Source organism: Chanodichthys erythropterus, chromosome 11 (assembly GCF_024489055.1).
Source record: "Chanodichthys erythropterus isolate Z2021 chromosome 11, ASM2448905v1, whole genome shotgun sequence".
Lineage (NCBI taxonomy): Eukaryota > Metazoa > Chordata > Actinopteri > Cypriniformes > Xenocyprididae > Chanodichthys > Chanodichthys erythropterus.
The window spans coordinates 18,654,114-18,671,499 of NC_090231.1; the positions used below are offsets into that span (position 1 = coordinate 18,654,114).

At 38.7% G+C, this 17,386-nt stretch overlaps 1 protein-coding gene across 1 annotated transcript in view; it reads right to left on the reverse strand.

Moving 5' to 3' along the window:
* cgnl1 (cingulin-like 1) overlaps positions 1-17,386 on the reverse strand; it is a 33,216-nt gene extending 15,830 nt beyond the window's left edge. The window contains exons 1-8 of the mRNA XM_067401936.1: positions 17,265-17,386; positions 13,297-14,943; positions 13,077-13,171; positions 11,064-11,169; positions 10,522-10,623; positions 10,060-10,208; positions 9,549-9,690; positions 8,565-8,777 (exon numbers count right to left, since the gene is read on the reverse strand). Coding sequence (XP_067258037.1) covers positions 8,565-8,777; positions 9,549-9,690; positions 10,060-10,208; positions 10,522-10,623; positions 11,064-11,169; positions 13,077-13,171; positions 13,297-14,895 — 2,406 coding nt within the window. The 5' untranslated portion in view covers positions 14,896-14,943; positions 17,265-17,386. The remainder of the gene's footprint in view (positions 1-8,564; positions 8,778-9,548; positions 9,691-10,059; positions 10,209-10,521; positions 10,624-11,063; positions 11,170-13,076; positions 13,172-13,296; positions 14,944-17,264) is intronic.

A 17,386-nucleotide genomic window follows, 5' to 3' on the forward strand; every position in this document is an offset into this window, starting at 1 on the left:
AAATCCAAATGTCTGTTACGCCACACCACCACCCCTAAACTAGGGAGGCCAGAAGGTGGTGCCTTGCTAATATGTACCTAGCGTAAGACAACATACTCAATGCTTGCAAAACTGCAGAAGATAACATAAACTGACAAAGTTTAGTAAGCAGTGAACTTTTAAAATTGTAAATATTAATATTTTTATCTTCAGAAAAGCTGTGGCTCGACATGAGGTGGCTGTCATGATGTCTGTGTCCTTCAGAGAAGGTTACAACAGTTTAAATGTGGCAATATTCTCTTCCCTTTACTTGGAGTGAGACATTTTACTGCTGATAAGCTACAGGACACAGGAATGGTGCTGAGAAACTGTTGCATTGGGGAAACCATTGAAACTCTTTTTTTGTATTCACACTTTCCCTGCAAGCCCCAGTTCCCGCAGTCAGGGCTTTGAAGAGCAGAAAGAGAGAGAAATGAAAGGGCAGAGACGAGCAATGTTTGTTTCTTGACAGAGGCATTACAAAGACTCAGAAAGATTTGAGAAAGCAATGTGCTCTGAATGGCGCTCCAGCTTGCTCGGGCTGTTTATGTATAGTTGGGCATTAACCAGCATTGTGAGAATGTTTAAAAGCTCAAGAATAACAATGGCAGGACAATCACAATCAGTTCATGAACTCCAAGCAAGGACACGGTGCGTCCTGATGCTTTGCGGCCCTAAATCTTCACAGCCTAAACCATCAGTGAAACTAATAAACCTGCCTAAAGCCATCCTAAATTCACCATGATTTTCTCTTTCACATGCAGCACAGTACTTCCAAAGAGCTAAACCTCTCTAATCCACTCTCAAATCATTCAAGTTTACATGTCAATTTTATAATCTGGTAGGGTACAACATAATCTTAAAGCCATCCAAAATTTAATCGCAGGTCAACCGCAGCACCAATTGGACTGCCATCATCACACCATTTACAAATATAACCTACTGCGATGCTCTGGAGGCAATATCATTTCTCAAATATTATATATTTTTTAAGGAAGTTGAAATAATAAGTCAATGCTTTTGCGTTCTCTGGCAATTTTTTTTTTTTGCGTTCCCCTGAGAAACTTTGCGTTCGCTCGCAAAGAACAAAAGTTTTGCGAGTGAACGCAAAAGCATTGAAATCTATTTTTTCCTCCCATCTCCCTATCACAGTGTCCCTTTAGGGGCATATAATATATAATTTTTTACATTTATCTTTATATTAATATACATTAAAAAAAAAATTATAAATAGAAACATTTAAAAAGTTGCAAAAAAGGTCACAATATTTTTCCATTGACTATGAACAGTAATAATATTTAACACGAGATACATTTTCACGAGACAAAACATGTTATTTCCCCTTAAAACACATGACCATCATAAATGAATCAAATTAATAAACGTATCAAAATTGTTACAACAAACCATAACTGTGCACAGTGTTTCAATGCCCACACAGATGAAGTGCATTTTTTTCTGAGATGATCACTGCACTGATACTTAACTGATGCCTCAGCAGTGATTTCATCCACATTGTACTCAGAATGTGCAAAACCACAGGAAATCCTGCTTTCCTTTTTTCCAAAATTCAGCCCTGTTTTTACCTACCACAACCAAGTTTGTGTTTTCACTGTGAGAGCCAAGACCAATTAGTCATCTATTCCTATGGTCAACCTTTCAATGTGACCTCTGTTTACATGCCAGGCACTTTTTTTTCTCAATAAAAGCGCTGTGACTCAACAGAAAGATAAGAATACACAACCATAGAAACATAACCGACGGGTCATCCGAGGTACTTGAAACTTTATCAGCCAGGCACAAAGTGTTCAGCCTTTGAATACCACAGCAACACCAAAGACTCAAGCTTCACTCTGGCTCCAAACAACACCGGGTCTGTTTCTGCATCCTGGTGGTATACGTTACAATAGATTTGCTCCTAAACAAAGAGGCACATACACATGAATGTGCCGAAGCAGGACGAAATGCTAAGGACGGGCGAGAGGTGCTCAAGCTGGAAATGAAAAAGTGCTGCTTGAAAAGCACTGGCTTCTTTCCAGCTGCATAAGACGCCTGTAATAACCTCCTCTCGTCCTTCAGGGAGGGAGATAAGAAAACATACTGTATTCTTTGAATGTGGAGGGTGGCTCAAGTACACACAGATTTCAAAAGCAGAGAATGTAAGAAAGAGCAAATTAAATCTTGTGCATGACTTCTCCAAATTTTTGCAGTTGTAGAGCCGTGCTTTGTTCGCAAAGGTTAAAACCATGAAATGATTATGTGTTAGAAAAGTATGTGGCCCGGGATGCATTAGGACACATTACACTACAAATGTAATCATATGAGTTTCTGGTGATCAGAGTGGCCAGATCCCACAACTTTCTGGAATGTGTTCTACTGCCAAAACTGCTAAGGAGGCCATTGACAAAAGTCGTTGTATTCACAAATGGTGGGGAACAGCAACACAGCAGATGTCATATAACAATGCAAACATGGCGGATGTGGTATATCAGGATCATATCCCAGGAGACTTATAGCAGAACCAGGGTATTTCATTCAGTTTCTATGTACTCTTCATGCACGTTACAATGTTCATTTGCTTATTGTAAGCTACCAAAGGTTTGGGGTCAGTTTTAAAGAAATTAATACTTTTATCAGCAAGGACAGATTAACTTGATCAAAAGTAACAGTAAAGACCTTTAGAATGTTACAAAAGATTTCTATTTGAAATAAATACTGTTCTTTTTCTTGCAATTCCTCAAAAATTGTGAAAAAAAGGAAACTGTATCACAGTTTCCACAAAAATAGCTGTACAACTGTATTCAATCATAATATTTAGGGACTACAGATGGAAATTAGCCTGTATGGCTAAATCTGCCACATTTACATGATGCTCATGACAATTAATGTGCATTGTTCCTTTTAAAGTAAAGAATAAGAAATGTTTCTTGAGCAGCAGATCAGCATATTAGAATGATTTTTGAAGGATCATGTGACACTGATGACTGGAGTAATTAGGGCTGCTCGATTATGGCAAAAATCATAATCACGATTGTTTTGGTCAATATTGAAATCATGATTATTTAACTGGTGGGTGATATGCTCAAAGTCTTATTTCATGATATGAATAACTTCTGTAACTGTTTTGAGGTCCATTACTTACATTATTTAACCTAGTTTTAGTTTAGTATCAACAGTCAGCAATACAATAAGAACAAAAACTAATTACAAACAAAACTTGACAAATAAATACAACTGAACAAAAATAATAATTAAATAAACAGTGCTTTAGGTTTTTCAGGAAGATGTACTAACAGTGGTATTAAGATAAGTAAATGACAACAGAAATTGAATAACGTAATCAAATGTACAATAACACTGCTAAAATTAAATATAGATTAATCCTTATTAAAAGTACAAAAGTTATTCATTCAAGAGCAGTGAGTGATTTTATCTTTGTCTTTTGTTGTTTGATTAACATTAATGATAGGCTGCTGCAGAATTATTAGGCTGCTGTCACTTTAAGAGCTAAACAGATCCAGTATACTGTTACACATGCATTTTCTTTCTCAACTGTTTACATTCATTTAAGGCATTTTTAGCAGCCATTGTGCAGTTAAACTCTAAATACTGCAGCTACCTACATACACAAGAGGCAACTGTTTACACTTGTACACGCATGCTTAGTGTGCATGAATGATCGTGACATGCGTTTTCGGACGTGTAGTGTAGTTTCTGAAACGCTGTGGAAACACTAGTGTAGATGAGGATCGTTTTCTTTTTAAAAAGCCATAATTAATGACAGAATTTTCATTTTTGGGTGAACTAACCCTTTAAGTTTGGCTGGAGGAACGAAAGCGCACCACTGTGAAGGAAAGGATGGGATGCGCAGGGTGGAATGCGACAGCAGCACAATAATTGTTTTACTTAGATTATCTTGTTTTTTTTCATAATCACTGCCAAAATCAAAATTGAGAAATCAATTTTGCACAGCCCTAGGAGAAATGATGCTGAAAATTCAGCTTTGCCATTACAAAAATAAATTACATTTTAAAATCTATTAAAACATCAGACAGTTATTTTAAATTGTAATAATTTTTCACAATATTACTGTTTTACGCTATTCTTGATCAAATAATTGCAGCCTTAGTGAGCAGAAGATACTTCTATTAAAAACAATTAAAAATTGTACTGACTCTAAACTATTGAATGCTAGTATAAATAAATAAAACAACTCCTTCACCATGTAACTGACACAGCAGCCGGTTGGGCAAATAACTTTCCCAGCCACCTCCTTAATAAAAGCCAAATTCAAAACACACTTTATAAACACTTCTGATGGTGTCATGAGACTGGGTGTGATTGTAACTTAAAGCGACTCATCAATTGTTTTCTACACACAAAGACACATACCACTACCTTCAATGAACATTACAGATATATCTGCCATCATGCTCCACTCTCTCCCATCTTTAAAACCACAGCCAAGAAGTTTGAACTCATTTGAAGCCCGGGCTAAATCCTTAGCTTTGTGCTTCTGTGTTTAATCCCATAAAGACTGGAGGTCTGAGGGTCAGACCCCCTCTGCTGAGCTCACGGTGGGGGGTTTGTAGGGTTTCAGGACGTTACACTTCTTGACTGCAGGGGACTTTGGCTCTGTGGGACAGTGAGAACAATGGCAGAAGAATCCAGGCCAGTGCTGGACTGAGCTCAGCCTGTAGTGAGGACCCGGCCATGGCCTAGTTACATGTGCGTCACGCATGAGAGCTGCTGTTTATATGTAGACTATGAACTGTCACAGTAATCGCCTATAATCATTGTCACTGTCCATCAAGACACTGAAATGCTGCCGACTGAGCTTGTTGTTATTAGGCTAAAGGGTGAGATGTAGACTAATGCAGATGAACATAATCTCTTTGAAGAACGTATTTGCTTTCATATGGCTGTTCTTCACTGTTTTCGTTCTTGTTACACTTCCCTCTGTCCCTCTATCTCATCCTCCACTTCCCCTTTCCCACTCAGGCATCCAGCTGAATCACCACAGAGCAGGCCGGAACAGTTTGCTATCATCACCTGAGGAAACACACCACGTCCTGTGAGACTGTCGGCTCCCCAAACAGCCCCAAGGAGACGGTTACCGCTCTGTATCAGCCACAGCCCACAAAACAAACAAATACAGCACAGTGACGGCGCTGCACTCAAATACACCAAAAGCTATACATCCTGATCCCAGCAACCGTTGCAAGATCTGTTTTGGATTTTCAGTAGTGGTTGACTGATACGGGTTGCTCAATGAACAGTATTTCTATAACTATTTCTATTTCAAATAAATGCTGTTTTTATTCATCATTTTATTTAGAAAAATATTCTGAGAAAGGAAAATCACAAAAATATTAAGCAGCACAACGGTTTTCCACATTAATAATAATAGGAAGGAACATTTCTGAGGAGGAGATCAGCATATTAGAATGATTTCTAAAATCATTCTGCTGAAAATTATATTAAATATATTAAAAATATTAAAATAAAAAACAATTATTCTAAATTGTAATCATATTTTTTTTCTTTTTACAACATGACTGTTTTTACATCATTTTTTGATCAAATCAATGCAACCTTGGTAAAAAACTACTACCTGCCATATTTTGATATAAGAAACATTTAAATGCACTTTAAAGTAAAAAAAAAAATTATAAACTTATAATGGAAAAAAGCTTAATCATATCTAAAACAAAAGTTTGTTTTGGTCTGGTTTTTATGAAGGAATCCAGTTACGAATAAAGGCAAATTCACACTGCACTGACTGATGCCAACCAACACAGACAATCACCATATTACAGTATGTCACTTTGCATATATTTCAAAACCAATCACCTGAAAAACAAGTGCCAACCAATGGCAAAACACTGATCTGATAAAACCTGACGAAGTGTCAGTTGCCGGTGGTTGGGGATTGTAGGTGCAGTATGAATTGGAATTGAAAACAGGGAAAGCTATTGGAGCAGGGAGAGAATCCATTCACAAGGACACCAAACCGTTGAGAATCAGGAATCTCTTGCTGAGAGGGGGACACTGTGACCCACCACTCCCTTTCTGTCCCCCCTCCTGCTACTGGGGCAGAGCAATACCTTTATATGCAGCAGTAAAAGTGTACAAAAACAAACTCAGAATTATATTGACCATCTACATTTTTACATTGCTGATAGCAAAAGCCTTATAGAAATAAGCATGTCCTGATTTTGCTGAGTTAGATGCGTTCCAGGGTCAACATATTTTGTTGATCCTGAAACAACATTCTAGTCTGAAAATTTAGTCTTAACCCTATTCCTACCCCTAAACCTAACCCTACCCATAAGTTATCCGAAAAATCTGAGGGAAATGACAGAGGAATAACACTGATGTAGAAGCACCAATTCATGATTTTAAGCCTAAACTTGACATAATGACTGTAAACTTGTCCCTCAAATCTGATTGGTTGATTTGAAAACAACAAAAATGTTGACCCAGGAACATGTTGAACTCAGCAATATCAGGTTATGCATAGAAATATCCACACGAGGTGCACTGGGAAACCTAAGATCAGTAGTCTAAACTCTCATGCAAACTTTGTAGAATAAAAAAGGCAAACAAATCAAACTAACCTTTTGTACAGAGCTCCTCCCATTGTTTCATCTGTAAGACCCCTTGTCTGCACAGTGACCCACTTATTGGCCATGTGCAATTCCCCCAGCTATTTGCATATGAAACAATCCCATCATTCATTTTCAAAGAAAGAGTGAGAGACCAGCTAACCACCCCATCAGAGCCTCATTAGATTAGTGACGGCCTGCCACTGCAATTAAGCAGTGCTAAACTCCATTTAGTGCTTCACCCTTCAGTGTTCCTCCACATGGGGCCTTTCTATCAATACTAACACCATAAAGAAGATGCACACGATAACACTGCTTTAGCCTGGCAGCTTGGTCGCTCACTAAAACACCCAGAAAGCCAACATCTGTAATCTGTCTATTTCTCCACTTCTCAAATATCCAACAACAAAACCATCCATTATTCTTCTGACATCCGTTCGTGCAGCTATTTCAAAATAAGCACAATGAGCGCACAAACCAGGTTTACTGTGGCACCTGACCAAGATTAAACTCTTTGTCTGTTTACTATTTTAAAATGCATCTAAACTGAGACAACAATGGCCTCCTTTGGACAGGAAGTTTCTTTGTTGGAAAAAGGAAGTGAACTAAGAGGGTGGCTGAAGGAGTTCCACCTACTTGTGGACACCTATCTGCCCTCAGACTCGCTCTTTCACTCCTTCTCTTCCTAATTGTTCTGTTCTATTGAGCCCTTTCCCCTCATCTGAACAAAATCATCATGATCAACTACTTTAAAGGTGCCGTAGAACGTCTTTTTAAAAGATGTAATATAGGTCTAAGGTGTCCCCTAAATGTGTCTGTGAAGTTTCAGCTCAAAATACCCCATAGATTTTTTTTTGTTAATTTTTTTAACTGCCTAATTTGGGGCATCATTAAATATGAGCCGATTTAAGCTGCGTCCTCTTTAAATGCTCACGCTCCCCGCCCATGGAGCTCGCGCTTGCCTTTAACAGCATAAACAAAGTTCACACAGCTAATATAACCCTCAAAATTTATCTTTACAAGATTATCGTCATGCAGCATGTCTAATCGCGTAAGTATGGTATTTATTTGGATGTTTACATTTGATTCTGAATGAGTTTCATAGTGCTCCAAGTTGTGTTTATGAACTATACAGACTGCAAGTGTTTAAAAATGAAAATAACGACAGTCTTGTCTCTTTGAATACAGTAAGAAACGATGGTAACTTTAACCACATTTAACAGTACATTAGCAACATGCTAACGAAACATTTAGAAAGACAGTTTACAAATATCACTAAAAACATCATGTAATCATGGATCATGTCAGTTATTATTGCTCCATCTGCCATTTTTCGCTATTGTTCTTGCTTGCTTACCTAGTCTGATGATTCAGCTGTGCACATCTAGACGTTAATACTGGCTGCCCTTGTCTAATGCCTTGAACATGAGCTGGCATATGCAAATATTGGGGGCGTACATATTAATGATCCGAACTGTTACATAACATTCGGTGTTATGTTGAGATTTGCCTGTTCTTCGAAGGTCTTTTAAACAAATGAGATTTATATAAGAAGGAGGAAACAATGGAGTTTGAGACTCACTGTATGTCATTTCCATGTACTGAACTCTTGTTATTCAACTATGCCAAGATAAATTCAATTTTTAATTCTAGGGCACCTTTAAGTCACTAGGAAATGAATTTATATTAAAAAGTGGTCCAATACTTTGTAAAAAACGAATCAAAATGCAAATCATAATATTGTGACATAATATTAAAGTATAATTTATTATGTGCGTCTCAACATATGCTATGATGGTACATAAAAATACTTTAAACATCACATTTCCTTTGTTATATGCCACTTTTAGCAGGGTTCAGAAACCTTCAGAAAAGGTTTCTAACATCACACAAGCTGTATTTGTAAGCAGTTCACATGTAAAAAAACAGATATATCACCTGTTTGGCTTCATCCACAACCGTTTGCAGCTTACGGATCTCCTTTTCATACTGCTCCCTAAGTTTATCCACCTCCTGATCGTGAGTTGCCACCTCCTCTTTCAGAGCTCCTTTAAGGGCGGTCAGCTCTCTCTCACGCCTCCTCAGCAGATCCTCCTGCTCCTCTTTGGCAAGAAGGAGATCCTGGAGGTCTAGTTTCAGTTGCATAAAGTCCTAGAGAGAACAGCACATGGTTAGAGGTTCTGTCATCAGCCTCAAGTATTAATTAATTTGAATATGTAAAGTTATGTTATAGATTACTGCAGTGTAAAATTTGCATGGGAAATATACAGCTTTCCATTTCATGAGCCGAAATAGAAGTTATACACTACTGTTCAAAAGTTTGCAGTCAGTAAGATTTTTTAAATATTTTTGACCAAGGCTGCATTTATTTGATAAAAAATTCAGTAAAAAAGTAATATTCTGAAATATTTTTTCAATTTAAAATAAATATTTTTTTCCCCCACTTTTCTATTTCAATACATAACATAAAATATTTGTATATATTACAATACATTACATAAAATGTAATTCCTTTCTGTGATGGCAAAGCTGAGTTTTCAGCATCATTACTCCAGTCTTTAGTGTCACATGATCCTTCAGAAATCATTATAATATGCTGATATCCTGCTCAAGAAACATTTCTTATATTTTAATCAATGTTGAAAGCAGTTGTGCTGCTTAATATTTTTGTGGAAACAGTGAAAAATTTTAATGAATTTTAGATAAAGTTCAAAAGAACAGGATTTGAAATAGACATATTTTGTAACAAATGACTTTACTGTCACTTTTGATCAATTTAATGCATCCTTGCTAAATAAAAGTATTAATTTCTTTAAAAAAAAAAAATCATACCGACCTCAAACTTTTGAATGGTTGCGTATTTATGGCACGTATCTTTTGACATTGGTTTTGACTTATTAAGATGATGTTTTGACGCTGTACCTCCATCATGGCCTCTTTGTCTGTGCTGTCTGTTTGAGATTGCTTGGCTCCGTCCAGCTCATCGTGCATCTCGGAGAGCTGGTCCTGCAGGTCTCGGATCTCAGTCTGGTACTGCTCTTTCTCCATTTTTACCTGGTAGAGTCTGATACATGTACAAATACACTCAGAATACCTGCATTCTGAAGAGAAACAAGAGCAAAAGCAGACATGCCTGGTAATCTGCTGAGTCCATATAAATTCCTGCCAATTCAAACCATGATGTCACAAAGGATAATTTACACCTTATTTTGACAACCTTAGCTATGGGATGGAGAAATCCCAGAAACTTGCACATCTGATGGTAGTGTAGATTTTCACAGCGTTAGAAGGATTCTAATGCTGAAGTTTGAAGTTTTTTCATTCAAAAGTAAAATTAATAAGCAAAAGAAGAGCCAAGCGGACTTTACCGGCATTTTCTGCACTGATTTTGGGTGCAAAATCTGCAGAGTGGATTTACAAGACAGTATCTTACTCATCCACTGTAGTGCGCAGGTCAGCCTCTGTTTTACTAAGCTTGTCCCGCAGTCTGCTGCACTCGGCTTGACTCTGTTCCAGCTCTCTCCTCAAATCTTTCATTCCTGCTCCCGCCTTCAGCTGAGTCTCGCTCAGATCAGTGCGCTTCTGCAGGGAGAGACATAATAAGAAATGACAGTGAGTACATGAAATGACAGTAACCTTACTGAACCTTCAAAATCATTGTCTGTCTTGAGACACTGGGCATCTTTTTTTGGATTTAAGGCCCAGTCTTTCTAATAAGCCAGTAATTGGTTAATTTGATTATTGATCTTAAGGGGTGATAGAAGTGGGATTTTCGCTCAACACGGAAGCTTCTAACAGACTGACTAAACAGACAGAGCAGGGGTCCAAGGTGCAATTGATGAGTTAAAGCAGTAGAGGTATTATTGAAGAGAGAGAGAGAGAGAGAGAGTTTTACCTTGCTTTCATTCTCAAGCTGTTTCCTAAGATCAGCAATTTCTTTTTCCAGTTCGGTTTTCTGCTCCTGAAGGGCTCTAGCCTGGGCTGCAAGGTCTGGAACCTGAGAGAGAAACATTTATATGCAACAGAGCTCTTTTCAGCAATTTATGATAAGGATTAGATACAGTTTTGCATTTTAGCAGAATAAAAACAGCAGGTTCTCAAGAATGATCTCTATTCCCATCAGAAATATTTCAAAAGATGGGAATTTGTAACGCTTATTCATATGCTTATCTTTTCATATACAAGATTTCATGATTTTGCAGACGTGTATATAAAAATAATGAAAATAAATAAATAAATAGAGTGAAAAAGACTAGGTTCTGGTCTGATTTTGCTCGCAAATGTTTAAACTTTAGCCACGACTATGCCGTTCGCCAAGTAAATAACCTCAGCCAGCCTTTATACTTTCTCCAAGAGATAGACTAAGTCCCTCTTATAAGAGGCTCACAGTCTTAGCTGTTTGTTGAACTCAATTACAATGCCACAACAACGGCTCACTTTGTTGTCGCCTTGCACGTTTCCAGCAGCCCGTGACTTCAAGGTCTGGATTTTTTCGAACACCAGGTTGACCTTCCTCTTGGTAGTGTCATCGTTATCATTGCTCCTGCAAAACAAAACACAAGTGCTCCTAATTCACTTGGATGGTTTAAGGAGTCTCTTTCTCCCAGCCAAAGTGTGTGTTGATAGTGTGTGTGTCTGTGTGTGTGTGTGTGGACTGGATCAGAGTATAATCCCTGACATTTCTGGGAAAAATCAGCCTGGCTCTTTGCCTGTGTGGAGAGTACAGAGTACTCAAGCTTTGATGTGTCACCTTATGACCTGCCCACCCTAATTATTGCCTTCTTTTAACAAGTCACATGTCTAGGAATGTGCGTCTGAGCAGGGACACGGATGCCCGCATGTTCCCAGGGCGCTCGAGTGATGCATCAGGGAAAAGCACAGAACTTTGGGTTAGTGCCATGCGTATACAGCAGACTAAAGCTTATCATTACATTTCACAAAGAGTGGAGAAACTAAAAGACCAGCACCGCCTCTCCTTCAAACATACACAACTTCCCACAGAGCAGACTGTTATTAACGGTTTCATGACGTAAGCTGATGTCGCCATGTCAGAACGCTGACGGCGACAATATTGTTTTGCTCCAAAACAACCAACACAACCCTATGGCACGTGCCACTGAATGGAAACTAACCACTACCTCAGGACAAGTCTTGTCTGTAGGGCTGGTTAATAATGGTTGCTATTGACCAGAAGATATATGATCCTAGATCTGCAGGGCTTCAGAAGGTTCACAGATACTGGCGATTAATCTGCTCACCTCCCTCCACGCATCACATGAGGAATGCAGAGAGGGCGGAACATTTGACATCAAAAATATGGAGTTCAGAGAGGGCACGGTTTCAGCTATTCACTAGAGCAGGTTGGGCTGTTGGGCACCTACAGCATGCCTTTGAACCTGTGCAGTGATCATGTAGGATTAGACGAGAGAAGGAAACAGCACTGCTTTGGGTGGAAATTTAGACCTTCAAGTAAAATAACAGATTTTAGTTGTTGGCAATGGGCTAAACCATTTATATTGGGCCAAGAATGGTCTAAAACATCTAGCAAGCAGCTTTTTTTTAAGTTTATCTAAATAAATGATCTGCCATTTGACTGTTTATAGAAGGAACATTAAGAACCTGTTTTTTTTCCCTGAAAGAATGAGATGTGTGGGGATTGGAGTTGTGAGTGGATGATTCTACTGTACACAAATGAAGAAGAAATGTAGGGGAGGTAAAATTCTTCTACAGTTATCATTATATACCAGACTATGTGGAAACTACTTCAAATTCCAAGTAAAATCTCACTTCTAAGAAAAAAAGAGGGAACACTATTGAGTAAGAAACAAGCCTAGACCAATAAGGACACAAAACTAATGGCTACGGTTATAATTTGCCATTATTAAATATTTTAGTGTGCCAAATTAAAGTTGTGGTGAAACTAACATGTGGCAGAAAACAACAGAGGAAATGATATCATATAGAGGAGGCCTGCAGACCTTCATGACTGTTTGTTAAGGTCAATATATTAATTCTCTTAAATGATCAAATAATTCAAACTTTTTTTCCTAAGAAAAAAAAAAAACGTAATCTAATAATTCATTAATAATTCATGATATTTGTTAAATATATATATATATATATATATATATATATATATATATATATATATATATATTTAACAATAAAAAATAAGAAAAAATAATGTTTTTAAAGTAATGACCAATCTACAGTATTTTCGCTGAAATTATATTTTTAGATTTCCACAGACATTAAGTCTAAACTTTTTTAGAAAATTGTACGTGAATACATTATATTATGGATTTTCCCTTTTCCTTATCATGGAATCTCATTTGTAAGTGACCATTTAAAAAGCAATGAAATTAAATGATTTGAACAAAAATAGAGCAAATTTTTTGAAGTTGTTGAAATTACAAACCCCATACAAAATTATTTGTAAAGTGCACTCACCCATCTTTGAGGTAACTGAATAATATCTGCTTAGCAGTCTCTTCATTTGTTTGTTGTGAAAGCTCTTGTTGACCTTTCAGAAGATCAGGTGTCACCTGAGCATAAAAAAAAGAAAGCAAAGAAATAAATGTCATTATATGTATGCATACATAAAAACAAATGACTGGCCCATAATGGTGGGAATATATTGGAATAACAGAGGAAGTCCATCCTTTCTTACCTGGGCATCCACTTCAGTGCTCGTCGTTTTACTGTTGACAGTAGGACGAGAAATTGATCCTGTTTTCAGACTTGACATGCACTTCATAGTCTGTGACGTTTTGGCCTCTTCACTTTTGTTCTCTACAGGTGCTACAGAGGGATGACTCTGAGGATTCTTGTACCCCAAAATAGCAGCTGAAGAGTTGGAGACTGTCCCCTGAGGAGAGCCAGGAGCACTTTTGACTTGTGTTGCATTTCTTAGGCTTATCCTGGGTCCAGTAGTGGAAGTTGGCGACATGGGGGAGGTCTTCACTCCAGCACCCTTCTGCAGGAGCAGTGACGGGCGAAGAAGATGCTCTGTAGATCTGCCCCGATTCTTGCTAACCTCATCCAAGTAGTCAGTGTCACCCCCAAGACCAAATGGCAAGGCACTATCAACACTACGGGAACGTTTGCGGTCTTCTGGGTTAAGTCGATTCCTCCGCCCTGACCGACCCCTGCGTTGTTGTGTCTCTTTGCTGTCAAACTTCTTGATAAGCTCATCCACACCTGGGATGGAACCAGTATCAATGTCACGCCCTGTGCCAGGCAAGAAAGGGATGTAGCGCCTGTTCTCATGGCGGTTGATAGTCTCTGCATAAAGCTGGTCCAACTGGTCTTCCTTTGTTGGTGTTGTAGAGTCCACAGAGGAGTCACGGGAGAAGGAAGGCTGTAGCACCGGGCCACTGGAGTCAATACGCCGCAAGGGCAACACATCTGGCTCACGTCGACTTCGTTCCAGACTGGAGTTGGTGCTACTAACTGAGCTGGGCGGTCTAGAAGAGACCTTGGTCTGGTCATTGGGGTTATTGGCTTCTGTAGATGCCTGAGGAACTGGAAGGCGTTGTGAGGGTTGAGACTGACTCTGGTAGGGCACTGGAGTCTTAAAAGAAGGCTTGACCTGAGGTTGCGCTTGAACTTGGGGTTTGACCTGAGGCTGGGCCAGAACATGCTCTTTGGTCAGACCTGTTTGAGGTTGGACACTGAACGGGAGTGTCTGGGGACGAACCTGAGGTTGGGCGTGTCCCTTGTCTTCTGGAAAAGATGGTTCTGGAACTAGGCTGGAGGATCTGGCTTGATTCACAATTGGGGAGTTGGCTCTGGGTAGGGATCCTGGGTAGGGGTTTCGAGTCTCAACTACAGGTAAACTTCGAAAGCTATCAAGAGTATTGCTCTCAGGATCATACGGCTTGAGAATCTCTGGATGCTTCTGGAAGTTTAAAAGACTGGATTGCTTCTTAGGATCAGAAGTCCCATTGTGAGGACCTCCATGAAGCTTCGGAGACATAAAATCCACATATGGGCCTTCGGAAAGATTCTTCCTGGTTCCTTTGAAATCATATTCGTCATAATTGTTTGGTCTTTCAGAATCCATATATCCATTATTGTTTTGAGGGTCCGCATAGGGGTTCGGACCTCTGTCCTGGTTATTGAGGACCACATAGGGGTGTCCATCTATGCCTTGAACTCTGATACTGAGGCCGTAAGTCCCATTGCTCTGGCCTTTTGTGCGGGAAGGCTGCGTATAGCCTTGAGATAGTCCAGTGTTTGGCATGCCGCTGACTCTGTAAGACTCCATCAGGAACACTGAAACAACCAAATCCCTCTTTGTGGATAAGGCTCACCCCTGAAAACAAAGCCATAATCTCATTATTACACAAGAAGTTTGTGATTGCTTACAGTATCTTCCATTTCAAAAAGATCCTAATGAGACAAAATTTTCTGATAAAATTTAATTATGCCATATAGTTACCTGAATTAATGTAACTGGGCTAAACTTGTGTGGCAAAACCCGAACTCAAAAAAGTCAAAGTAAAATGTTTAGTATGATCCCCCACTACAAGCAAAGGTTAGGACCTTAAAAGCTTTTTAAACAAATCCTTTGCTCAGGTTTTGGAATTTATTTTGAGACAAACACTGATGTTGGCTAAGATCTTTGTAGTTTTTCCTAATAACACTTGAGTTATATGACGACCTACAGTATTTTACGCAATTAGATACAGTACAATAATGACCACTGACTTCATAAAAATACGCCAAGCATGCAGACAGCTTCAGCCTAGTCGCAGACTTTATAATCTTAAGCACATTGACATTGCTGACTAAAGCTAAAAGAGACTGCAATGTGGGTTATATAAACAAAAACAAGCACTAGGGGAAAAAAAGCAAATGATGTCACTGTACAGTATGGGGGCTGTGTTAGAAAGATAAGCAGAAAAAAAAAAAACAGAGAGTAAGTCAGATTTTGTATTCCATCGTCTTGAAAAACAGCTGGTGACTAAATTGTCTGTCAACGGCTGGTATCTTTTATTGAAAATAACCAAATTACAGCAACAAAGATGTTTTCATGTAATCTGGTTCTTCAAATACAACTAATTCAAAAAGTTTTACAGTAAACAATCAAAAACACCCAGTTGCTCTCATACTGTGTTTGTCAATGTAATGACATGTCAATTAGCTTAATTCCAAAGAATTTCAGTGACATGCAATGGGCATCAGTATTGTGCCTCAGGAATAGCAAAACACAAAGCTACAAAAATATCATCCCACTGCAGGCTTCACACCAGGCAACAGGCTATTATCAGTTTCCTCTGGACCCCACTGATAACATCCTTTCACCTCAAAGCCAACAAAAGATTGCATAAGTCATATTGATGTCTTTGTTGCAACAGCAAATGGTATGACCAAAGCATGCAGTGTATTACGGTGCATGCAACCTGTGAGATCCCCGAGGGCTTGACAATGAAGAAGACAAAGACGGCATTGGTTCATTTTCAATGGGCAAGTAAGGAATCCGTTCAGTGAAGAAAGAAGGCGACACTAGAAACTAAAGGTTGAAAGCATAAGATTGGAAGACCTAAAGAAAAACTACTACAAAAGCACAAAAATGAACATCATATTAAAGCAAGTCAAAAGAAAAAGTCCTTCTCATCGGCCGCCACACTCAAAGAGAGCAGAAGGGACTCAAACTTTCCAGCTCCATAGAGGGGGATGAGAAAGAACAATAAGGGCGAGTTAAAAAGCGGCAAGCCCCCTTATCCATAAGAAACAGAGCTCTGGTGCTGAAAAAAAGAATATGACACAATAGCCTCTTTCAGCTCCTGTATCAAATGAACTGTACTATGTGCAGAGGAACTCAATTGTGTTAATGCAGCTCCTTTCCTCTCATTGTGCCAACTGGAAATGTGTAGCTCTGACAGGGAAACTAACACAGGCTGTGTAAGCTCTTGCAGCATGGCCTCCACCTGCATTCCACTTCCAGGGAAACTCAAAACAGTTTTCTGGTGAAACGGTCTCTCACTACCAACTTGTAAACTTTGGCCCTGATCCAGACCAAAAACATGACTACAGCTACAGTATCAACAAAAAAAATGTTCAACAAAGAAGTTTATGGATCATCATCATTCTCTAGATGACCACTAGAACTCTGTCAGGAGGGATTCAGGAATACTACAGTGAACTTTCTTTTGCTTTTACATACTGTACATCAGGCAGAGTGTCTAGGTACTATTAGACCAGATTAGTTTCATATATTTTTACTTAGGTGCATTCATTTACATGTTGCTTTACATTGTACTGTAAATGCACATCTGATTATATTTAATAATGCAACAATTTATTTTTGGGGTTGCATTTATATGCACCCTACAGCTAAAATATGCACATGATTTAGCCAAAAGTTTGTTTTTCAATGGCTTTCTGTGCAATAATTAATGTTTTGCGTAATTAATACCAAACTTCATCCCAACAGATGCTCCAAGCACTAGGTGCACTTTTAACAATATAGCCTGTTTCCCCAAAAAACGAACATTGCCTGTTTGGGTGCTCATTTTAGTTTATTAACTTTAATTTCAGTGTTTAAGCTCACCTAGTACAAAGTCGCCCAAATGCCCCTGGTAATTTCGCACACTTTTTTGTAATAGAAATGAACCCAAAAGAAGCACTTACCGCTGTCTGTCGTTTATCCCACAATTTGCGTTGATTTGTTGATTAAGCTCTATAAAAAGCTATGACACAAAGAGAAAGCACCATCTCCTCTCAGCTGGTCAAAGTCACTTGTTGCACGTCTT